Source organism: Tamandua tetradactyla, chromosome 1 (genome assembly GCF_023851605.1).
Source record: "Tamandua tetradactyla isolate mTamTet1 chromosome 1, mTamTet1.pri, whole genome shotgun sequence".
Taxonomy (NCBI): Eukaryota; Metazoa; Chordata; class Mammalia; order Pilosa; family Myrmecophagidae; genus Tamandua; species Tamandua tetradactyla.
The window spans coordinates 216,940,516-216,966,728 of NC_135327.1; the positions used below are offsets into that span (position 1 = coordinate 216,940,516).

At 36.7% G+C, this 26,213-nt stretch overlaps 1 protein-coding gene across 22 annotated transcripts in view; it reads left to right on the top strand.

Annotated features, from left to right (window-relative positions):
- Positions 1–26,213, top strand: part of PARD3 (par-3 family cell polarity regulator) — a 676,839-nt gene that overhangs the window by 434,054 nt on the left and 216,572 nt on the right. For 8 of the 22 annotated variants that reach the window (XM_077152059.1, XM_077152104.1, XM_077152099.1 and 5 more), the window contains 5 exons: positions 569–728; positions 7,817–8,006; positions 11,510–11,661; positions 12,708–12,752; positions 16,631–16,858. In XM_077152059.1, coding sequence (XP_077008174.1) covers positions 569–728; positions 7,817–8,006; positions 11,510–11,661; positions 12,708–12,752; positions 16,631–16,858 — 775 coding nt within the window. The remainder of the gene's footprint in view (positions 1–568; positions 729–7,816; positions 8,007–11,509; positions 11,662–12,707; positions 12,753–16,630; positions 16,859–26,213) is intronic. The other 14 variants (XM_077152102.1, XM_077152105.1, XM_077152109.1 and 11 more) reach the window with 8 other exon arrangements.

Consider the following 26,213-nt stretch of genomic DNA (forward strand, 5'->3'; position numbering starts at 1 on the left):
AGAATAGAATGGTCATTCTTGATTTATGGCAGAAGAAATTGAGGTTCAGTGTTCAAGACAACAGAGTTAATAAGTGGGGTCTTTAGGTCTTATGGTAGGAAATAATTCCATCAAACACACGCAGAAATTTGCATTGTTAGGTATGTTTACTATTATAGGTATAAAATATATAGCCTGATCCATCTTCCATTCTGATAATGTATGCATACTGCAAAGCAAACATTCTTATTTAAGCTGTAACTTAAATTGATCTCAACAGATACCAACAGTCAAATTAAAAATATATAAGCAACAAGATGAGAATTTAAAAAAAGAAAGCTTTTACTATTCATATTTTCCCTCCAATGGTTGAAATCTGACAGCTCTTCATGGGAGGTACAGTGTAAAGTAGATCAGAAAGTTGGTCATTAGGCAGAGCTGTCATCACAAATTATTTTGGTATAGGGTGAAAAGTTCTAGTTCATTTGGTACCCAGTGGGACACAGGCCTTGGGCAAGTTGTTAGAATCCCCCCATGCTGTTAAATGGACCGCCAGCACTGATTCTTCCTTGCCCCCTTTTCTCTACAGCTGAAGTTACCTGGGAGCTCCCCTGGACCTGAGCTGCCCATTGATACAGTGTTGGATGACAGGGAACGGAGAATTTCCCATTCCCTCTGCAGTGGGATCGAGGGGCTTGATGACTCGCCCTCAAGAAATGCTGCACTCAGCAGGATAATGGGTGAGTCAGGTAAACTCTGTTTATCACGTCTTATTTCTATGCTTTCACTGGCTCACTGAGGGGTTATTAATGTAATATTAATGTGAAGAAGGCCCTTACTTCCAGAAGGAAAAATAACAGGTTCATTATAATCATTCAAGAAACGTTAATGTGAAGAGAGCAAATCAATACATTGATTAGAGTTTTAGATTCTGTAATGTGTGTGGGTGTGGGTGATGGGGTGGGAATGAAAGGGATCTTATAGAAATGCTTTCTGTGATCAAGGCATTCTTAAACTTGTTTGAGATCATAAGTGAAGCTGTGTTAAAAAAAAAAATCAGAATCTAGTGGTTTATGCCAAGAAGTAATATATGCTCAAAGGGAAGGAAAACTACAGCTATGCATATGTAAATATATATATGTATGTGAAATATTAGCATTTATTTTGTTTGTACTTAATAGAATGTTACTGTATTTTAGCTGTAGTTCTACTTTTTCAGAGCAATAGCTCTTAAATCCTAAAACTAATTTTCTGCATCCTTTGTTTGGATTCACCACCATACTGTCTGCATGGCCCCCAGTGGATAATGAGGTTATTAGCACTTGCTCTGCAGCATTTCAGCTTTCTCCTAACAGATCCAGTTAATAAAGACTTGCTTTGCCACAGGAGTGGTTGGATTTACTGAGTTGCTCATCTTGGGATTAGCTTGCGAGAGTTTTCAAATTTTAAAACACAAGAAGCTGTTTTGATTAAAACAGCACCTGACATAAAGCACTTTTGTTGCTGGTATGTTCTGCAAGGCTCTAATATAAAGTAAGGCCCTAAATTTAACTCCATTCTGAGAACATTTAATGCAGATGTAATAGAATTCAAGTTTCAATTATTGAGCTTCATTGGAACAAGAATTTATTTCATTCATCAGTGGATGTTTATGGAAAACCTACTATTGGCAAGACATGGTGTATATTTTTGCTGTAGAATGCCAAGATGAATAAGAAGCAGTCATTGCCTTCAAAGAACTTTCTACTGGGAGTGATAAGACAAATACGCAAAACATTACTAGCAGAATTTTCCTTTCTTCCTCTAATCTTCCTAGTTTTCAAAAATTGCTAATTTCTTTCTTTCCTTTTTTTTTTGTATCTTGCTACATGTAGAACTTAGAGGTGTCAGCTCTCTGGTTTAACTTGGTTAGCATTTTTCTTTTTGCCTGCTTGGTGTAAGTGAAAGGATAGGGAAGATGCTAAATGCTAGGTGCCAGGTGTTAGACATGGTTTATCACATTTACTCTTTGCTTATTAATTTTCATTCCCGTCATTGCTATTGAAGTTTCCAAATGTTTTTGGCTCTGGTGTTAAAACTTTATCTTTGTTAAATACTTTATATTGATGAAAATTCAGACTCCTGGAGAGAGAGAGAGGGCGAGGGAGAGAGGCAGTGCTTGTGTCCTTGGAGCTGTGTGCATACAAAGTGATATGCTGTAATTTCCCCTTTATTATAGGAACATAGGACTTGCCATACTGAATCAGAGCACTGATCCACCAGATCCTGTAACCTGCATCCTGCCTCCAATCCCTGATGCTTCAGAGGAAGGCGAAAAACTAAAACTAAAAACCAAACAGACAAAAACAACCCCAAAATCCACCTAGTGACCTTTTGAAATGTGAAATATATGGGTTGAGGATTCCTTCATTTTCTGCATAGACTGTTGCCCTGGTTTTATTAGCCATGGTGTCATCAGTCCTCAATAAGTCTGCACTATAGTTGATGTGGTTTCTCCTTCTCTCTCCTAGAGATGTAATGAACTTTTAAAGCTCCAGATGCCTCCCCCGCGGCAATAACTGGCCTCCCAGCTCTGTGCTTTTTGTTGTACAATGTGGGCCGTTGGCTTTGGACTAGGGGTGACAGACTCGTTATTGTTTGATGTAGGCCAAAGTGATGTTGAATGATTTAGATATTTTAAGACAATTTTTTTTTTATGTATTATGTTGGAAACTAGGGATCCCTGATAGCTTTATCTTGAGAAATGTACATGTTTAATTTGACTGATCTTCCTTTTTACAATTCTGGGAATTCACAATTCTGGGAATTCCTCAGTCTTTTTCAGTTCCTATTCCACTACTGTGGGCCCTAAGAAACAAATGTTTATGGAGTTAGTTCCCATTTTAAGTAGAAATCTATATACCTTTCCCCTTGCAACAGAAAATACCAAAACAGGGTACCAAAGATATTAGGGTATCAAATTACCACTAGCCTAAATAAATAACAGTTTTATTTATTGACTTGCCCAGTATTTGGGTGCATGGAAATTTCTCAATTGGCCATTGTTTGGATGATAATTGTCTTTGGTATGCTTAGAACAATGCTGGTAGAGGTGGTGGTATTTACTTTATGATCTCTATGTTTAACAGAGAACGTTGTATTGATATGCCACTGAATAAGTTGAGAACTGATGAACTTTATATGGACAGGGAGTTTTCATATGGAATATTCCTCATGTAGAACTTCAGAGCAAAAGAGAAGAGACATTATACCTGGAAGGATGTCATCATCCCCACTTTCCAACTTAACAGAAGATGAAATGAAGGCCAAGATCCCATGACAGTTTTGTTTTGTTTTAGATTATTTCCCATTTTTTAAAATAGCCCTCTCTGATACTATACAGTAAAAAAAGTTAAAAAAAAAATAAATGCAGCTTAAAAAAAAAATAACCTTCTCTGGGGAATGCTAATATCACACTGTTAGTACTAGCGACATCCATTCTTAATTAACGTCAATTTTTTTTTTTTTTTTAACATGGGCAGACACCGGGAATCGAACCTGGGTCCTCTGACATGACAGGCAAGCATTCTTGCCTGCTGAGCCACCGTGGCCCGCCCTAACATCAATTTTTAAGAATCCACGTTTACACGAAAGGCCAAAGTGGTTCTCTAGAATCGATTGCATCCTGGCCACCCTGTCCTCTAAATATCAAAGAAGTTAGTCCTTGAAAGCAGCCTTAGAAAGCCATGTACTCCAAGCTACTTATCTTGTCTTCAGGGAGTAATGGATAAAAGGCATTCAGTGACTTGAATGAAGACATGCACAACTTCTTTATTTCTGAACCCAAATTAGAATGTATGTTTTCTGACTCGATAGTCCCATAAGACTCGAAAATAAGTGGTCCCTGTATCTCTCAGTGGAGTTGGTCAGAGCTTTTTTGTGAGCCAAAGCAAGATTTCTCCAACCGTCATTTGTCCTGGGCAAGTTTCCACTGCTGTTGATTTTAGAAGGGTAGTCCTGGGTATTCACCAAAATATAATTTGTTCTGACTATATATAAGATTTTTTTCTTACATGGAAAGTATTTTAGCTAAACTATCTTAGCTATTAATAGTAATGATAGGCATAGCTAAAGAAACCAACATGCTCGCTTCACCACATACAAGTGGACGTTTGGGAGCATGGGACCTTAAATTTTTTTGTAACTTTTTTAACTGAAAATTTTTCTGTTGAAAGTAAAAAGCATAATCTGTGTATCCATTTTAAAATTTAATGTTAATAATGCTGTCATCATACTTTCGTGGTGACTTTAAAAATAATGATGTTCAGAATATTTTCATCTTAGGTATTCAATGTAGATAAATGGAACATGAATGCTTTTCAGTGGGAGTCAAACCACTGGCAAAAATGTTCTCATTTCATCTGTTTCTAGTGTCTTGTCTGGTGTTGCTTCTATGTAAACCTACTAATGAATAAATGTTTGGTGAACAATTGCTCTGTATCTCATTGTTTCACTTCTACTCTCAGTAGGTATTGGCTAACAGTTGGGGGAAAAGGAAAGTTTATCCATTAAAAATAGTTTGAAGTCTTCTCAAGTTATTAGAAGGTTTCACATTTGTGAAATGCCAAGTACTAGCAAACCTAAATATGAGATTATGGTATTGCTTAGGTAGAGTTTAGTAGAATATGTGGTTATGTAGTATAGTCTTCCTTGTATGATGATTCTCCCTTATTTTCCTGTCAGGCATGTTAAAACATGGAAAACATGAATTCATGAATCTTGTGAAGTACTGGGTACCAGGATCATGGGTAAAAAAAAGTGAATTTTTTTTCACTATTAAAGAGATATCTTGTTATTTATGTATAAAATTTTGTTTTACTTAGGTACCTGACTTAGAACAACTATTACAAAAAATAATTAGAATATGAAGAATCATTCAGTGTTCCATTTTGTTTAGTAGGTTGTCTCTCAGAATATACTGTGTAAATCCAAGAGTTAAGTCGTTTAGTTTTTACATCTGAAAATGAGTGCATTAATAATTACACGTTAATATTTCCTTCCACTAAATGATTCCTAGGTGAAGACTTGGTACTTATTACTATGGCACATGTTTTATCAGTATGGGTTGTCAGTCAGGGATAGTCCTGGTTTTGTAATTCTATAACATTTTTAAGGGGGAAAAAATGTCTCAAGAAGAAACCATTTGTTTGGCTAATATTGCTACAATGTCCTACATTATTTATGAATGATATTGTGTTGACCAGCTTTCTGGACTAATATCCTAAGACTAGAGAGTAGGAATAAGTAAGTGACTTGAATGCAGCAAAGAGAAATGATTAAGTATTAAACTGATTTACATTTATCTGATGAGTGTTCTTCAGAAGAGATTTTTCAGTTTGTCAGAATGGGTGTATCTGAAATCAAAGTAGAACACTCTTCTTGATAAAAATTCTGAGAAGAAGCTTAGTGAGCACAAAGAATTTCTGCAATAACAGAGGAGCTGGTGGTAAATAATGTATGCATGAGAAATTTCTAGCAGGTATCCTGTTCTAGTTTGCTAGCTGCTGGAATGTAATATATGAGAAACAGAATGGCTTTTAAAAATGGGAATTTAATAAGTTGCTAGTTTATAGTTCTAAGGCCGAGAAAATGTCCCAATTAAAACAAGTCTATAGAAATGTCCAATCTAATGCATCCAGGGAGAGATATCTCAGTTCAAGAAGGCTGATGAAGTTCAGGGTTTCTCTCTCAAGTGGAAAGGCACATGGTGAACACAGTCAGGGTTCCTTTCTCATCTGGAAGGGCATATGGTGAACATGGTCAGGGTTCCTCTCTCACCTGGAAAGGCACATGGTGAACACAGTCAGGGTTTCTCTCTCATCTGGAAAGGCATGTGGTGAACTTGGCATCATCTGCTAGTTTTCTGTCCTGGTTTCCTGTCGCGAAGCTCCCCGGCAGACATTTTCCTTCTTTATCTCCAAAGGTCACTGGCTGGTGGACTCTACTTCTTGTGGCTATGTTGTTATGCTCTGCTCTCTCTGAATCTCCCATTCTCCAAAATATTTCCTCTTTTATAGGATTCCAGTAAACTAATAAGACCCACCCAAATGGGTGGAGACATGTTGTCACCTAATCCAGTTTAACAACCACTCTTGATTAAATCACATCTCTAGGGAGATGATCTGATTACAGTTTCAAGCATGCAATACTGAAGAGGGATTAGAAGAAACAGCTGCCTTTACAAAATAGGGTTAGGATTAAAACATGGCTTTTCTAGGGTACATACATAATTTCAAACCAGTACATATCCTTTTTGGGGTTGCCCTGAAAAAATAAGCATCAATTTACTTGATTATTTTTTGTTCCTTTATCCATATGTTTTGAAAAATGCATGCTTTGAAGAAATCCTACACGTGTATTTATGCCAATCCCAAATTTCTAGTGCAGAGTTAAAACATACATATTCCTTTGAATGTTTATTTAAAAATTAGATCTAAGGCAAATATTAAAATATTAGTAGATTTCTTATACATTGCTGATGTGCTATTTTGAAAACTAAATTATAACAAAGGAAAAATGCTCCCCGTGTGTAAGGATGGCAGTATCTTGGGAAAATGCAACAAATATTGTATTAGGGTGGGAACCCTGCTTGGATATAAAATGATAGTTTTCCATCATCCAGTAAGGGTCAGGGACAGTGCTTTCTTGGGAGAGCCAAGCCCAGGGACCTGTTTCCTATTTGATGCTGGTTTCTGTGGCCATTGCCTCTTAACAAGACATCCATGTGGACCGAAGCCTTGTCCACCTGTTCTAGCTCCACAGAAGCATGGCCCAAGATTTGGAAGGAAGCCAGAAGAGGAAGAAGATGGTGTCCCCTGGACCCTAACTTCATTTTTTAAAAAATCAGGACCTTGAAACTTAATTTTTATCTCCAGAAAGGTTGTGAAATGAAAAAACCCATCATGCTGATCCAAAAACCAGAGGAGATTTTCCTGTAGGAAAATGATCAGTATAAGCAATGATGTGTCCTTCCTTACCAAGAAAAATATATTGTAACTAAAATAAATAAAAATGTGCAGGCTGCTCTGGGATGACCTGAAAGGCTCTTCTCATTCAGAACCTGATCTTTTCTCTTTGAAATCACTCCCGCCATTCTCTCCCCCGCCTCTTTATCCTGGACATACTCAGCTTCCAGGTGCCACCAGAATGCACTGTGGGCTTTTCACCACCATGTGCTCATGATGATGTCACTGATGTCTAAAAGAAATGTCACATGCATGATTCAAAGCCCAACTCAACTTTTCTTGAGATTCCCAGCACGTCCCTGCCTCCAACTACCCAGTCATTTACTGACACTGGTAACTAGTGTCAGTAACTGGTTTTTGTTCGCATCACCATACAACTGTTTATATGTCTTTGTCCTTCAGTAGAGTGAGCTCTTTGGGGACAGAACTTATGTCTGACCTAGAGTACCTGTTCTGTGCTAGACACCAAATGAAAGAGTGGGTGAATGATGGATAAAGGCCTGTAATGTGCCCCTCTAACTTTCTTCTAAAGTCTTCAAAAACTCTCACAACTTGGAATCTTAGCGTTTTCACATGAGAAGGCATTTTGGAGATCATCTGTGGTCTTAGGAAACATAAACCCAGGAAAATTGCATGATGACCAGCTGTGGTATCAGAGGTAATAGGTGACCCAGGTCCACTTATGAAAAATAAATGTGCTAAATTCTATTTTGTTCTACCAGGTTGAGCAGATGTGTGGAAGTTTAGACTTTTCATAAGGCAGAAAAATAGCAATATTCATGCGTATAACAGATCAGTGTATATCATTTTTTTTCTCTTCTTCCACTGGACAGGTAAATATCAGCTGTCCCCCACAGTGAATATGCCCCAAGATGACACTGTCATGATCGAAGATGACAGGTTGCCAGTGCTTCCTCCACATCTTTCCGACCAGTCGTCCTCGAGCTCCCATGATGACGTGGGCTTTGGCACCACGGACATGAGCACCTGGGCAAAAGTTGCAATCAGTGATTCAGCTGATTGGTAAGATCCAGGACTTGAATACAACAGTGAACTGCAATCACATTTTGTGGAATGTTTAAATGGTTTATTGCAGAGCATCGTTGATAAATTGGCATTTAAAAAATAGAGAGAGATTTTTTTTTTTTTTTGCATGGGCAGGCTTCAGGAATCGAACCCGGGTCTTTGACATTGAGAATTCTGCCACTGAATTCTCCACAATATAACTACAATATAAAGTAGAAACCGATCTGAAATCTGCAAATGGACTTACATTTATTGCTGCAGTTTTTATCTCTTTCTGAGAGTGAAAGCAACAACAGAGAAAGTGAGGAGTAAATATTTGCAGTATCCATCTTAGGGACAAAAGATTTTGAATCCCCTCCATGATAAGAAATTGAAAAGGTATTTATAGGAATAGATCAGTTTTGTGCCTAATAAAGCACTGTATAGGTGAAAGTAAATGCATAACTAGCAGGGATAGATTGTTGCATTAATTTCCCAAAGAGGGATTCGTAAAACAGAGAGGACTTGTGTGAGTTTGCTGTGGGGAATGTGGTGTACAGCAAAGAATATGAATGAAGGGTTATCCAAACAAAAATGGCAGCTGCTCTGAATCACAGCAGAAAATGTAAGCTTTTCCAGCCTGACAATATCTCCCTAATCCTTGATGAAAATGTTATGAAAACAAAAGGGCAATAAGAAAGGATTAATAACTGGAATTTTAATAACATCGGGGGTCAGGAAATGGTTACATTCTTGAAAGAATCAGCTGTCAGTCCTGCAGTCTAACTTGTTAAATATTCCTAGTGTACTATGTATTGTGCTTGAAATTAGTTTAATGGGCATATTAATAGGAAAGAATTAATTATGTCATGGTTTAAGAATATTCAGTTATTTAAAGACTCTTACTAACGCACAAACTCGTTTGACATTTAAAATTGTGATGTTTACAGTTCTCTGCACAATTGCAGAGGGCTAAATATGTCAAGTGGCTAAACTTTTAATTTGTTAGCTAACAGCACCTACTTTTTTCAATACATTAATTGATTTAGGTAACTTTAACAATCGTGTTTTTGAGGGGGAAAAGATAAGACAGCAAATTCTAATCACAGCAACAACATAATTTCAGAGGATAGAAACTGGTTTTAAAAAATGCCAGTATGTAGTTTTTTAGATAACATGAGCACCATCGGTTTATATTTCTTTGAAAAAATTTTTACTGGGAATATCCTGTTAAAAATGGATTTCAAATGCACTTTGTCCACAAGTTTGACTTTCTTACTGAAATTCAGGTTTTAAAGTATTCTACACGATTCAAAAAAAGAGTTGGTAGGCATGTGCACAATGGTTGAAGAAGTGAGAAAATGAACCTAGACTTTATACAGTTAATGGGAATTAAAGAATTAATATTACTAGAAGTATGTTATTTAGAGTTTGCTGCTGCACACTTGAGTCATAGTTCTCATCCCATGAGTTTTGGTTTTTCTCTTCTGAAACTGTAGTTCTTGAAGTGTCTGCGCTCTAGAAATTTTAAGGCATGTGCACCAAAGCATAGTAGTATGGATTGGGAGGCCCTTGAGTCTTCAATATAAACATGGTTCTGCTTCCTGGAACATCAAATATATTCAAAGTTTGGGGGAAGAAATATATTACATTCAAAAGTTTTTAAAAAATGGAGAAGAATGCAAAAATAATAATAACATTTATTAAGACAGAGCATGGCGTTATGCAAAAAAAAACAAAAAAAAAATTGTTCTTGCCTAGGGATAACCTCCCCAGCTCCTTTGAGAGATGCCTCCTTTTCCTGTACTTGGGCTGGGACTAGGGGGCAGCAGGGAGGTGCCTACACTGCAGAGTTTAAGGACGTGCGTGAACTTGCATGACTCTGAGAGTGAGTGCAAATGTTGCACCCTAGGCAGCTCTCTTGCATCACCCAGTTGGCCCTGTTCTGTACTTAGTGGAAAAATTTTAATTGGAAAGGACTGTTCACCTCCTCTGTGTGGCTTTAAAGACCCTAGATTCTCTCGTACCATAATTTGTATTGCTTTGATAATTTAAGGTAGTCTTTATTGGGCAATAGTGGTTTGCAATTTGCAGAGGACTTTTACCTTCCATCCTCAAATTCTTCCATTGGCCTGGTGAGATGGCTGAGGCGACTTTTCTTTTTATTGTGTATCTTAAGAAATACACACTCAGTGGCAGAGCATTTTCCTTGGCATCCTACTTTTCACAATTTTTGGATTAGCTCTTCTTTTAGGAGCCTGCTATCATCCTGGGCACAGTAGACTGAAGCCAAGTTTCTGATGTCTGTCCAACTCATATGACTGCACTTTTACCAATGTGAATATTAGTTCTCATAAGGTCATAAAGGGCTAGAGAAGCTTGTTTTATCAGAAACATAAAGGAGGCTGTCATAAATTGAGCTCACCTAATGGAGTGGCACGTGGTTTCTTAGCCATGGTGGGGCATCCTACTACCAGCCCAGATAGATTTGGTGGCTTCACCCTGATCTAAGAACACTAGTGTATTTATTTACTTAATGGGCTGAGCACACAGAAAAACCGTTTTCATAATATGGACTGTGCTTAGAATACCTGGTAGAGCTTCATGAAATGTTCATGGATTTTTATAGATAGGACTAAATAAAGTAAGAGTGGTCCAGAGTCCACCACTGTCACTAGAGAAACAAATAAAAATTTATCTTGTTACTGATTATTTACCTTATACTTACATATCATCTCTGTTTAAGCTACTGTATTGGTGCCACCCAAATCAAATGTCATTTAAACTTGGTCATCCTTTTCCTGACTCCATAAATTACTGTTTATTCTCTCATCTTTGCACCCACTACAGAACGTTTCATATTTCTGGTTTCACATTTTTCTTGTAAACTCGTAAAGAACAGGGATGTTTTTTTCCTATTTATTATTGTGACCTTGATATCTGACACATCACCTTAATCAGAATAGATTTTTGTCAGTTGATTAAGTATTACAGAGAACCTCCATTATCATGAAGTTAGCCATAAAGGGATTTTAAAATCTATTCTCGAAACACATCTATTATATAAGCAGGCCAGAAGGCATCCCCTTTAAGACTTCAATTCAGTTGCGATTCATGTTGTCACTTGTTTGCCCCTAATATTTATATATGGTATATGACAGGTTTCTTCAAATATTCAATTCTTCAAATGCATTAGGCTAATTTTTAAATAATCTCTTAGAAATAAATGAAACACTGCCAAATAGAAGAAACTGGGAAGTAAGCAGAGGAGGAGAAAGCTCATATGGAGAAAAAATTATTCCAAATGTAAATTGGATTTGTATATTTCTATTGCCTCCTGCATAGCCACAGCTTTTTTTTTTAATGGACTATATTTATGTTAATTAGTTTCAGCTTTTGTGAGGAGCGTGACATGCACACACAATCACACACACATTACACAGGTGTATATGCAGTTTCCCAAATTGGGTGTCTTCTAATTTTAAGACCTATTTTTCTGTGTATCTTTCCTTCCATACCAGCTCTTTGAGTCCAGATGTTGATCCAGGTCTTGCTTTTCAACGAGAAGGATTTGGACGCCAGAGTATGTCAGAAAAACGTACAAAGCAATTTTCAGATGCCAGTCAATTGGATTTCGTTAAAACGCGAAAATCAAAAAGCATGGATTTAGGTAGTGAGTACAATCTCCATGAATCTTTATCTAAATAAGGTTTAGATGCTTTTAGGATAAAATTGATGGTCCCAAACATGTCTGTCAACTTTAAGAAATAGAAGAAATTAAATGTGAAATGTGGCCATTTGGCAAAAAGTGGTTTTTCTTTGAGTTTGAGATATCCATATTACTCATAAGTGGCATGTTTACATAATATGCAATATGTTGATATATATGTTTTCTTATGAGAAAAGAAACAAACAAATGTGCATATCACGTTATTATCATGTATGGTGTAGAATAAGTTTTAACACTTTGGCTGTTTAAATCAATTTCATTTAAATTGTTTTTGGTTGGCTGTGGGATTTTTGAACTAGAAGAAAACATTTTGGAGAGAAACCATTATCTCAATCCATGTCTAGAATTTGGTTACTACATGATATCTTCCTTTCATGGCTATTCTTTAAGGTTTATGTAATACAAATGCTTACGTGTTGATAATTAAGTCATTTAATTGAAGTAATAATTTGAGAGAATATTTATTGTAGAAGGTATTTGGAAGCAAATGAGAGGAGGAAAATAATCATAGCTGTTCAATCAAACACCAATCAGGTAGTGTCTCTCTTTAAATCCAAATCCACCAAAAAAAAAAGTACATCAATTAATTATATCCATAAGCTTATTGAATGATTTAAAAAATCTTTGTTAATCAACTGTAACTTATTTATGCTATTCTCTGGTGGCTGTTTGTACTTCAAAACTAAAAGCATTAATTTATCACATGCATAAAAGAAAAATTTGGTGATGAATTGCCTTGGCTAATGATGATATGCTAACATATAAATAACCCACGTGCCTGTGAGATGAAATGACTGGCATATTGCATGGAGACACTGCTTTTTTCCCCCTCTGTTTATGATTATGAACATTTTGCCTGGTGTTTCATATTATTTGCATGAAATATTATCTAAGAATTGTCACCTAACCGAAAAGCCCTGGGAAAAGTTGAAGCATGTTGGGCTGTGGGTACTAACTGGACTAACCATTATACATTTACCTTTTAACAGTAGCTGACGAGACTAAACTCAATACAGTGGATGACCAGAAAGCAGGTAAGAATGGACAGTTAGACTGTTGCCATAGAAACCACGGTGGAAGGAGCTTATCACAATTATAGAGCTGTCAATCAGATTGCACATAAACATAAATATCTCAGTCTTGCATGGATGTTTTCATTTTGGGAAGTCTAATTGTACAAGAAATGAAAAATTTTATGTAAACGAAATTATCAGTGTAGAATATACTAAACGGAAATATAATTTCTTGCTTCAAAAATCCTAAAACAGCCTAGATTTTCTTAATTATATTTATGCAAGGAGGTTTTCTAACGTCTTTTTTTAACCCAAATCCTGGAAATTTGATCTCTTATCATAGACTTGTAAGTATTTAAGTCATCTATTGATTTCTAGATTAACAGTCAAGAAATGATTCTCAAACTGATGATTTTTTATTTGAAGGTTAATAGAGCAAATATAAATATTTTTCACTGAAGGACATTGTCCAGTGATGCTATCATTAGTGATTTAGAAACTTTACCTCTTCTTTGTGTGCACAAATTAGATCATAGGTAACTTGAATTTGGCTATATAATGCACAGTTGTTCCTTATTTTAACTTTGTGATCCTATTTTAAGGAGTTTTTTTTTTCTTTTTTACTGTTTTTGGCTTGCTTTTAAAATGCTGCCTAAATCATTCCTTAGAAACAATGGATTCTATTCAATTAAGATTATGGTAGGTTTTACCTTTTGTGTTATTGTATGAAAATAATCAGAGGAAAGTTTTTATGTGTAATTGAAGTAATGTGTTTTGTGCACTTGTGCATTTATGATTTATTATTGCAAGTTTGGAATAGTATTTTAATTATTCTGAGTCCAGTATGATGTACTTATAGCACTTAGCTCTAATTTGCTTCAATTCACCTTTTTAACCTGCAGTAGTAATTAGTTTTAGCCTGCTTGAAAAATGTGTACCCCACACACATATATAAAGATTATTGTTGACAGGGACCATGTTATCATATTCTGTAGAGTAAATGATAGATTGCAAAAGTTATATCCAATCAGTCATAAGATTAACTGAACTGCAAGGCCATTAACTATAGTCTTAGCCTTTACTAAGTAGTTGTTTCTCTTATCCAACATAAAATTCACTGAAATTCTGAAGCAGGTTTGTAGAAAAACATCATTTTATAGTTCACATATGTAAAACAGTGATTAGTTTTTGGAGTTAATAGAATTTAGTACTTTTAAAGAAGTAACTCCTTTCCAAGTCACTATTCATTAAAAACCACATTGAGTTACTCATAGCATTAAGGAAATTTCAGTAATCTAATCGAATGCTGTGTTTTTATAATGTTTTTAAATATTAGATGCTATATTTTTTAAAAAGCTTTCTTTTTTATTTTTGCACAATGTACAATCTATCTTACTAAAATAAATAGCAAAATCTTGGGGCAAAAAAATATTACATAGACTCTAAAGTATCTTTGTGTTTGTTGGTTTTAAATTTATATGAATAAAATATCTAAACTTAATCTCTCCTACCTGACCTCTGCTAATATTAGATGGTGAACAAATTTTCATTTATTTTTCTTCCTTCACTTCACTTGAATTGTCAAGAATATCTTGATTTTAGAGTTGTTCAAAGGTTTTCGGTAGAGTTGTAATGGCATTTTAACATAGATCATCTGTCTGTCCTAAGCCTTTCATAATGAAAATTGAATTCCATTTCCCTTTGCCCCTTCAAAGTCATCCTCCATATATATATATCCTTTTTTTTTTTTCATGTAGAGAGATATTAGGAAGAGAAAAATAGATCTAGGGAAAATAATACGATTGTGATTTCTCCCTTTACTCCTGAATTTAGTGATCTTGTATAGTATTTTGAGTGGTAAATTTGCTTTCTGAAAAACAGCGCAAACAGGAAAACTGAATTTCTAATGGTTTATTCCTTGAAAAATGAAAATATTCAAAGTATACTATTGACATAATAGATTTATATTAAGGACTTTGAAAAATTGTTTTAAAATGAAAATAAATGACCAATATTTGTGTAAATAAAACTAATCTTTTGCCCATACTTTATGTAGAGAAGGAATTTTCAATTTTTCCTTACTAGTAAATGTTACGTTTATAATGTTAGGAATCTCAGTAACCATAGTTAGGGAATCATAATTTAGCACTTAAGAGAGCCTTTGTTACATTTTCATCGACAATTAGTGACATTTTCTCCCTTGTGTTTTCTTTCCAAACTTGCTCAGGGACACTCAGTTTTAATAAACAGTCATGCCATCTGTGAAGTTCATTATTAAAATTTTCAGTACTTTGACTAAATTAAGTCAGGTCTCAGCTAGCCTTTCTGAAAGGGAGATACGTATCTATATATTCTCTTCCATTTCTTACTTCCAATAAAGATTATCATGAAAACATCGTTTTTGTGGATGTATGTTATTTATATATATGGTATGCTTTAACATATTTGCTTTAAAACTGCTATCCTTTTGTGAAGCTTAGGTGAAAGATATAAAACGAATGAAACTTAAGAAGACGGTTCTTGTCTTGACTCTCTCAATTAAATTTTTGTCCTGCTTTATCCTCTGTGCCCTGAAAAACTCTTGTCATAACTGTTCATATTCTAGGTGAGAAGGCTACTGTTTAATTACCAACAATATGGGCTGATGACCCCGTGTAGAGATTAATGCTTCAGTTCTTCCTACTTTTCCATTGTTCTCACCTGTTTAGCAGGATGTGTGAAGAAACCTTCTTATAGATTGGATTGCCTGGATGGTGATACAAAGCTGGTCTAACTGTTATTTAGAAACTAAATTAGCCTACCTTTGAGTGTGGGTTCCAGCTAAATGATGGATGAGTCTGCCTCGCCTGATTAAAGGAATCCATTTTGATTGCTGTCTAAATCTTGATGCTGTTGGTTCCATCTTAGCCTTTCTGCCCTAGATCCTTAGAGTTAGAGCCACGTTTTTAGTTCCCTGATTCCTCACCTGCTATCCTATTGAAATTTTCTTGGTAATTGCCAATTCATCTTCCTTCTGCCCGTCATCTATTTTTCTCAGGACAGAGGACTATTCCCAGACTTGGAGATATAAATACTCTTACCCAGTTCTTTAGTCTCCTTGCTTTTATCTCTCTACAAAAAAAAAAAGCCCTTATGCAATTTGTTTCCGTTCAAATCCTGAATTGCTCTTTCCACAGAACATTCATATTTTCTTAGAGTTATGTTTCTTTCTGCTGCCATGTTGCTGTTTTTGTATTAGTGACATGTAATGTCTTGTGCTCTTCTTACTTATTGAGGGTTGCGAATCTTCACCATAGTAAGAAAGAGATTTGAGGGAGTTCATTGATAGGAATATTTAACTTCTGTTGTAAATGAACTGTCAAAAATGTCTTAAGTTAAAAACACTCCCTATTGGTTGCTTACTTCATCCTTCTCATCACCTCTTCTTTGCAGATGAGCTTCTGGTCAATTCTGGTTCTTTTACATTATTTTTAGTACTGGGAGGAAAATGATTTGAAAAGAAAGTTATCTGTTGGGTTAAAATTGGAGACTAATAACTTATTTTTACCTACTGAGTCCTATATAAAGGGAAATTTTTTAAAAGATAGAAGCTTTTCACTTACAAAATGGTAACTGATTTCAGATGTCTTTAAGAACTGTTTTTAGAGTTATATTTTAAATAGTTCTTCCTAATTGAAGATAGGGAAAATAGGTCGAATCTAATATAAATTTAGGAAAATTAAGAACGAGTTCTCATTATTTTATTTACTCTTTGGTTCCCTTTTCCGTTCACATTCCAGAACCCATCATTGAACAAATAATTTCATTATTATGTCCTTTAAGTTTTCCGTAATTCATAGAGATGCAGATATGTAATTTTCACCATTAATCCTAACTTTCTGTTTTGGTAAACCTCCAAGGCTCCCCGAGCAGAGATGTGGGGCCTTCTCTGGGCCTGAAGAAGTCCAGTTCCTTAGAGAGTCTGCAAACAGCAGTGGCTGAGGTCACCTTGAATGGGGATATTCCTTTCCATCGTCCCCGACCACGGATAATCAGAGGAAGGGGTTGCAATGAGAGCTTCCGAGCTGCAATCGACAAGTCTTATGACAAACCTGCTGTCGACGATGATGATGAGGGCATGGAGACCTGTAAGTTTATGATTACTGAAATAACAGCAATCACATATGGCTCTGTAGAGCAGTGGTTCTCAAACCAGGATTCTGGGGAATCCTGCAGCGGGGGTGAGGGGAGGTGGGGGAGGTTCCTAGACTCTTAATGGGAATCTATGAGGTCAAAACTACTTCTATAATAATGCTAAGATATTATTTGCCTTTAAAAGAGATGTGCACAGGGCGGGCAATGGTGGTGCAGTGGCAGAGTTCTTGCCTGCCATGCCAGAGACCCAGGTTCAATTCCTGGTGCCTACCCATGGAAAAAAAAAATTAAAAGAGATGTGCAGAGTGCACAGGTGGTTCAGTGGTAGATTGCTCGCCTTCCATGCAAGAGACCTGGTTCAATTCCTGGGCCATGCACCACCCCCCACTACCCCCCCAAAAAAAGATGTGCAAAAATTTAAAAGTGTCATTCTTCTCACTAATTGCTTATTTTTCATAGAAATATTATTTTCATTAGCATGAAATTGGTTTATTATTTTTATAAAGTAATTACTGTTTGAGAACTTTGTTAGTATTAATTGAGTAAATATTGATAAGTTTAACCCATGTAAAAAAAAATGTTCTTAGGTGGGGAGCATGGCGAGGATAGTTTAGTGGTAGAATTCTCACCTACCATGTGGGAGATCCGGGTTCAATTCCCAGCCCATGCACTTCTCAAACAAGCAGACAAATGAAAAACCAAACAAATAAAAATTAATCAAATGGTGCGGCAATAAGGGGATACTTACATGGAAAAAGAATGAAATGTGACCCCTACCATACAACATACAAAAAAAAAGTTATTTGAAGTCTTTAATATTTTTTAGGGGTATAAAATGTTTGAAAACCAATGCTGTATAGTATGTTCATAGTGTGATATCTCCAATGAATAAATGTAACGTCTAGAATTGTGAACACATCTTTTTTTTTTTTTTTAGTCTGGTTTTGTTTGTAGGAATTACTTTTGCTTTCCTTAAATGTAGCTAGCAAGATATGTGTGTGCATATTTCAAATTGAAAAGTATTTTAAGCACAGATTATTGGAAGTCAAAGGTTAATAAGAATGAGCAGGATGTTTTCTATAGTATAGTGAGAAAAAGATAAACTGAATAGATATGTACAAATATACACATCAAAGGTGTTATCTTTAGAGTTAAACATTTATGGTGTAAAAATCTTCACTTTATTTTTAAAAACTCTACTAGAGTATTTACTTAGAGAAAGAAATTAGGAGTCCTAATAAATGGGAAATATTGTTGGTTAGCTTATGCCGTTCATAAGTACTAATTTACATTTTGTTGTTTTAACCTCAAATGTGACTCTACCCATGGAAAAAGATACAAGTAAGAAAGCAATATTTTGTCACTCTAAATCTTTGTAAGAAAGGTGGGAGGTAGCACAGCCTGAAGTTAAAGCAGAGACAGGAGATAATTTATGGGGGTTTGGTTGATTATAAATTACATGCGATTTGATATTTGGATGTACCATTCCACCCACCCACACGTACCTAAGGAATACTGTGGTGAAAAAGAGGCGTTTTCAATAAAAAATATCAAGTTCTTAGGAAATTTAAAGCAAACAATGTAAGTCTTGCCTTTTAACTAATAAGGTATTAGGAGAGGTGAATATTTTTTTGCCATAATCCCAAAACGTAAGGCAAAATTTAGGAAAACTGTTGCTACTTTCTTCACTCCCTCCCCCATCTAATTCTGCCTCTAAATCTGGACAGTTTTTTCACTCTTTCCAGCCAATGATTTCAAATATATGTAGCCTATTCTTGCCAGATGAAGAACATATTTCTTGTTTTTGCTGCCAGGCCTAGTCTCCAAGATCCTGAGTCATAGAAGTGTTTGCATTTTCCTGTTTTATTGATGTTTTCTTACCAACCTAACAAATTTGGCACATGTAGCCCTTCTAGGGTAAGGACCTTGGTGCTTATAGATCTTGTCTCTGTCTGCCCTGGGTATATATTGAATAACAGATATAATATTTTGACCCCTCAATAATTTTTTTTCTTTAGCATCTCTGATTTATGATGCTCCTGAAATTCTTTCTTGTTCCAGTTAAAGTGTCAAGTTCCCTTACTTAGAAAATGCCATTTTCTCACATAATATGTCACCAATTTAAAAAAGGAATAAGGGACATAATACATACCAACACAAGATATGTTCTTAATTCTATAGGTACAGTCTTCCAGAGTTTCCCACCAATATGGAAATCTGAACTCATCCCAATGTGAACTTATTTTCCCTTTTTAACTGGAAATAACAAATTTCAGTATATTAAAATGTATTCATTAAACCTTCCATAAGAACAGAAAGACAAACAGATAGTCAAATAGAAAATCCAAAGAAAAAGTTATATGCAAAAGCTAGGAAAGGCATTTGTGGCATTTGACATGCTGTACCTACAACCAGAAAATACTAGACTTTTCTAAAGCCCTGCTACTATGTATTTTTCCAGACCTATCTGCAAAAAAATGGCATCTATTATAAATTCATATTTTCAGAATTTGCATTGTTGAAATTGTGTTAATAGAGTGGAATAAGCACTGGATTGGAATTCAAATGACTTCTATTCTAGTCTAGATTCTTCAAACTAATTTAGGATCTGGGTCAAACCTCTTAAAGTCCTTGAGCTTTAATTTCCTCAGTTATCAAACTGAAGACTTGAATAACTAGATCATTGATTTTCAAACTGTGTGTTGTGACCTGTAGTCGGGCATTTCCTCAGTCTGAGTGAGGGGACCCCAGAAAGGCCACCCAGCTGCACCCCACACCCTCTAACCATTACTCCGCTTCAGTAGTTTCTTTTTTTAAAATCACTTTTATAAGTTGGCGTTCTTTGTACACTTTAATTTTTTTAAAAAGGTGCCTTTCAGTTTTAAGAAAAAAATTGGAAAGCACCAATTTAGATGGTTTCTGAAGTCCCTTCTAGTTCTAAAATTCTATAACTCTGTATACCCATTCTCTGATTTTACTATGGTTTCTGTAATTGTACCACAAGCTGGATGGCTGAAAACAACAGGAATGTATTCTCTCTCAGTTCTGGAAGCAGCAAGTCTGAAATCAAGCGTCCCTCTGAAGTCGGGGGTCGGGGGCGAGACTGTTCTGCTCCACTCTCCGCACTTCTGGCTGTGGCCCACAGTTCTCGGTGATTCTTGGTTCGTGGCATACCTCAGTCTCTGAGAAATGGCCTTCTTCTCTCTCCATGTCTCTGTCTGCACATGGCCTCCTCCCCACCTGTGTCTGTCTGTCTGTCTCTGTCCAGTTTCCTCCTCTTACAAGGATTCCAGCCATGTTGGATGAGCGCCCATGCTGGTCCAGTTTGGCCTCATTGTATCGAATCACATCTGCACAACCTTGTCTCCAAATAAGTCACGTTCACAGGGGGTTAGACTCTATCATGTATTTTGAGGGGACACAGTTCAACCCGTAGCCCCCATTCATTTACTGCCCTACAAACTGCCTGCTGAGCTCCAGGAAGGAAGGGCTCACCATGTCTTTTTTACTGGCTCCGGCACAACCAGCCCTAGCACAGGACTTGGCAAGTCATAGGATCCAGTGAATGTCTGTTAGGTGGGCAAGTGGGCTAGGGAATGCTCGCATGACTGCTACCCATGTGTGAGTGTTTGTGTGTCTGTGTGTGTGCGCACGTGTGAGAGAGAGATTGACTGAGATTTTTAATATACCATAGTCTGATGGAGCAGCATTTTATTATACCTCTTTGTATCCCGCACTGGAGCTTAACCTGTACTAGAACGTCTGCATCTCAGCAAACACTGTATACATGTGTTTGTTATCCTTGAAAAAGAAAAAAGTGTCGAGGGTGGTGGCACCAGTGGCGGTCATTAGACCATGGCCGCATATGGCTAGAGACAAAACGTTTACTGTGCCACCACATTGTGGGAAACAAGGTGGCCAGTTAGATGCTTCTTTAGATTCTTGAATAGCTGTCGTTCGGAGTCTGCATGTGAATCTCTCTGACGTGGTCCGCACACTTTCTGTCCCAGAATCTGCGTTCCCATTGTTGGTTGTGGTTGTGCAACCTCATGGTCCTGTGCTTGGGCTGTCCCCTCATGGTGTCCTTAGCAGCTCTCTCCTTCCTCCTCTTGCATGACGAGCACTGTGCCTTGTCAGGGCTCTTTGGGACTCTGCTGCAGCCAGAGTGCTGTGACTCAGTCACATCCTCTTGTTAAATTACAGTGCCATCTCACATTGAATATTGCTCTGTTAAGATGACCTCTCTCTGAACAGACAGTCTTTTGTTTCCCAGGACATCCTGTAGGAATGCGGTGTTCCTTAATAAGTTGAAGTGGAGGGTGGGCTGCAGGTGAAAAGCTGCCCACCCAGGGAGCAGAAGATGGGTTGTAAGGAATGAAGAGTTCCTTGTCTTCCTCTAATCTCTTGTTTCTCCTACCAGGTAGCGCTTTCTCTCTGCCTAGGTAAGACAGACATAGGCAGAGGCATAGTTTATTGCTTTTGTTGACAGGGTTGAGCACTTTACCAGGAATCTCTTTCTGGTCCCTGAGCAGGCATGCCTCTTCTCAGCCGGGTTGGAGGCATGGCAGGGGCCCAGCAAGGGGAACCGCGAGAGTAAGGAGGGATCTGGTATCTGTCAGCTCCTGGAATGCTTACGTTCCCCCTGTGGAGATGGCAGAAGCCGGCGTTTTTGTCTCTCCTTGGATCCATCTGGCCTCTCCGTGTAGCGTGTGTCAGTCTGGATGGAGATGGAGCTTTGTACTGTGGGACCCATTACCTCCAAGGCGCTACCTGTGCTTGACAGGTGAGGGCTCCTCAATCTGCCCCTGCTTCTATGCAAATGAAGGCCCCTGCCTGGCTCGTGGCAAGCAGCTTCCGCACCCCCCTCATAAATCGTTTCTGTCGCTTGCCAGAAAATGCACGCAGTAGCCTTGCTTTGTTTTCTTTTTGAAGAGTATACAATCCCATGCTTTCTCTGTTAAATGTTGCCAACAACTGTAAGCCTCAACTTCAACTGAGTAGCAGCTTTTCTTTGGGGTCTGGTAGGTAAAACACAACAAAACCAAATACTGTCCTATTAATTGTACATCTTGATTTTTAAATTTTAGCCAATTTAGGATTTTAAATGTCAAAAATATATGCCTTGAAAATATAGAGACACTGCTTTTGAGTATTTTACCTGCTTATATTGTTCTTATTAGGGGATAAGCAAAAATTGTTCTAAAATGTACTTAAATCAGGTTAGCAGGATGAAATTTGAAGAAACTAATTTTACTTTATTAAATCAGGTGATATGGGTGCTTCCAAGGGAATTATTATTTTGTTGTTTTATTAGCTATAGAATAACAGTACCTTTGATAATCCGTTTTCTTCTCTTAACACCATTCATACTTCCACCCACAGTCATTACCACCTGTGTGAACAAAAATAGTCTAACTAAGCAAACAAACTCTAATCTTAAGCAGAAGGCATTACATTACAGCAAATCTACAGTGAAAAGAACTCAAGATATGGGTGCAGAGTCCAAATTTCCTATATGGTTAATCCATTTTAAAGTATAATTGGATGTTGATCTGTAAAAATATTTGTTGTGGAATGAATAAGAATAACCTTTGCTCTTATTTTTATACCAATTTGTACACTTAAGAGATGCTTTTTAAGCAAAGGAGTAATTTTTAGAAAGTTTCTGAATGCAATATGGATGCATGCATATGAAAGGGCCTCATCTATTCCTTAATTTTTTTTTTTTTTCTAATTGGGAAGTGACTTAAGCTAAAATTTCAATGAAAAGTCCTACCTGAAGTGTTTGAATGATAGAATCTCATTTCTAGCCATATTTTAGATGATAAATTATCAAGATAATTTATTTCTTAGGAACTGAATCTTACAATGCGTTATCTCCTGATTCTCCATTATGTGATTTGTCTAGAATTTTAGACAAACTCTCAAAAGTAAAGTCCATCCCATTAAATCTCCTTTAAAGTATTTAAGTGTGCATTAAGGAGTTGTGGCACCTAAAATCGATGTTTGTGCTCTAAGTTCCCGAGAAGTCAGGGGATAGTTCAGACTGGTGAGTGCACCAACACTTGAGAAATGTGGTGACGGCCATGACAGGGAAAAGCACAGGTTACCATAGGAACCAAGGATGGGGTGCCCACTCAGCTTGTGAGAAATTAGGGTAGAGAGGGAAGGTGCAGAAGGGAAGACTTCCCAGGGAGTTATTTCTTGAGTTGAATCCTATCGACTAAGTAGTTTTTAGCTAGGTGCAGAAAGGTCATAAGGAGCAAAGAGTGGAGGGCATGTAGAGGTATGATGGTGGAGAGGACCTAGGATAGCCGTAATCATTCTATTAAGATAGTGGGTATGGTATAGATGAGAGGACAGTGAGGAAGGATGAGGTTGCCGACTCGGGCAGAGACCAGATTGTAGACAACCGTATTAAAGTTATTTGCCTTTTATATTAAGGATGTTAAAGAATATCTGATGAATTTCAAGTAAAAGAGCCAATTGTTGGAATCATAGATTAGAGAATGGGTTATCAAGGATGGGATTGTGAGTAGCAGTGTTGGTGACAAGAAGATCAGTTCTATGATAATAATGCAATAATTCAGGTAAGTAATGATGCTTGGCAATGCCGGTGAAAAGGAGGAAACTGCATTTACTTGCTTAGCACCTTGCACATAAAGATGGATGATTATGATGTGATTTCCCTCATTAGCACCAACAGGCTCAGGAACTCAGAATCATCTTCTCACTGTGTAACCATTCCATTACCAAGTTTTCTTAATTTTTTCCCCAGGAAACCTCATCATTTCAGCAGTTCTTTCCAACTAGCCCAAACCCTCATTATTTAATATCTGAACTTATTGTCAGACTCTCCTGCCTGGTCCTTGTATCTCTAGATTTGCACAATTGGTTCTGTAATCACCTGCCCCAGCCCCATTCTTGCCCAGAATGTGTGCCCCCTCCACAGAGTATATCTTCTCACTGCCCCCTAACTTTCCTCCTGGCCTCCAATCAATGAACATTAGACTGTCATCCTCCTTATTGAAACTTTCTCGAAGCATGCTGGTTTTTCTCTTGACTTTCTAAAGCCCAAACTGATTATAAAGGGTGCTTCTGAGACATTTAATATAAAGCCTCTTTTTTAACATGAAGAAATTTTTGTGGATTTCCCAATTTAGATTGTATGGTGTGGTGGTTAAGAATACTGGCGTTTGGGGGAACAGGCAGTCTGATGTCTCAAAAATAGCAAAATGGATGCAGCCTTGCTAGCCATTCACAATTTCATCACATTCACACATGCTGCAGCCATTGTTTTGTTTTTCAGTTAAAGGGGTCCAAGCAGTAGCATGGAATCTCTTTCCTTGACTCAATACGTAGTATTTTGTATGCTATTCACGATACCAAGTTCACTTTCTAATTAAATCAAAAGTTTTAATGGCAGTTCCAATAGTAGGGCCATGAATGCTACCAATTTGATTGTGTGACTAGTCTATTAAACAAAATGGTTGAAAGGAGAGCCTTCAAATTTACTATCCATTTTCTCCAGTGGGTAGAAGACAGCATTCATTATGGACCATCATTTGAAGGTAAAAATCAATTGGATGCCAAACACAAATTTGCAAGTATTCAGAAAATTAAGGGGGCTTACCTAGCTTGTGCTCATTCTACAGCATCTCTTGGAAGGAAGGTGTGATGGAAGAGGCATTCTATCAGTACCCCCAGAAGCATTATACCTGCTTGATTTGGGGGGATGGATTAATAACAATTTTAAAATGTAAAGGAAAAGTGAAGAATTGCTTGTGGGAATAAGCCTGTCCTCTGGAGGAAAGATCCTATGACATTTGTCCTTCTGTCCCCCTTACCCTTCACATAAACTGGAAGTTTTATGTGTAGACGTGTGTTTTTTAAATATGTCTTAGAAAATACTTTAAGAGTGGAATGTCTTAGGAGTCATCTCTTTCATCTTTCCTCTAGATGCTGAAATCTCTAATATCACTGATAATTGGTCACCTGGCTCCTTCATATTTTTTTCCTTTTTTTCAGTCAAACTTTCCCTTCTTCATTATCTGTCATTTTATTATTCCCACCCCATGTTTTAGTATAAAAGCTTTTTTGAAGTCGTCATGTTTCGTTACAGCTCTGTTATGTGTGTTTTTTCATGTTCAGAGAAAGCTAGGGTTTTCTTTGCCAAGAGCTCATCATTCTAATGTTAGAATTCAGAGTCCAGAAAGGCAGATCCTGTTATTTGACACCGTCTGTGTCACTAGCTGTTCATTTCCTATATTTTTCGTCCTTTCCAGAAAACAAAATATTCACCTGAAATAAGAAACAAAAATAATACTTATATAAGAAACAAAAATAATACTTATGTCCCCAAAGTTCTTGATTCCTATTCTAGATTTTACAGTGTCTGAAAGTCCAGCCCTCATTTATTTTTATTAATTATTTTTTAATATTTATCAATATCAATTGGTCACTGGAGTTCCTGAGTCCAGTGGAATTTTCCATAGTTCATAGTAACTTGGTAACTCATTTTTTAGATTTATTTTAAGGAGATAGTTTATAAAGATTGACTAAGTCAACCTATATAAAATTTTTATGTTTGATCATTTGTCTTCCAAAGTAAATTAAAAATTGCACAGGAATCTTGTGTTTCTATTGTTAGTCATTCTTCATACTTGGGTAGGTCTTTATAGATAGTGAGAAATTAGTGATGGTTTTTCATTTGGTTTGTTATTTGTTTAATTATTTGATCATTCATTCAACAAATGTGTAATAATTCTTTCTGTTTTAGTTTCCTGGCTGCTAAAACAAATTCCATACAATGGGTTGACTCACAGTTTCAAAGGCTAGAAAGCTTGCTTCTTCCCAGGGTCACATGGCAATTCACATGGTGCCCTTGTCTCCTTTCTCCTCTGGGTTCCATTGGTTTCTGGATTAAAGCCCAACCCGATTTATTTGGGCTGCACTTTACCTGAAGTAACATCTTGAAAGAGATCTTATTTACAACAGATCCACACCCACCAAAATGTGCATTAAGACCAAGAACTTGTCCAAACTTGGGTGTACAGTTAAACCTATCATACCTTCTTTGGCCCTTATGCTCAAGAAGAGTACTTATGGAAAGGTGAATGAAAAGTAATATTATATTATCATTTTAGCTTCATATTCCTCTGTTTACACTGATTAAGCAAGTCATTTACACGTAGTAACAAGTCTGAACACATTATTATTTAAATGTGGCAAAATTATCAATGCATGCTAAAATGGCATTTAGCTGCTAAAACTTAAACATGCGATAGATAGCACTATATATATATATATTTGACAGCTGCTCTAAAGTTCATGTTAGGAAGCTTCTAG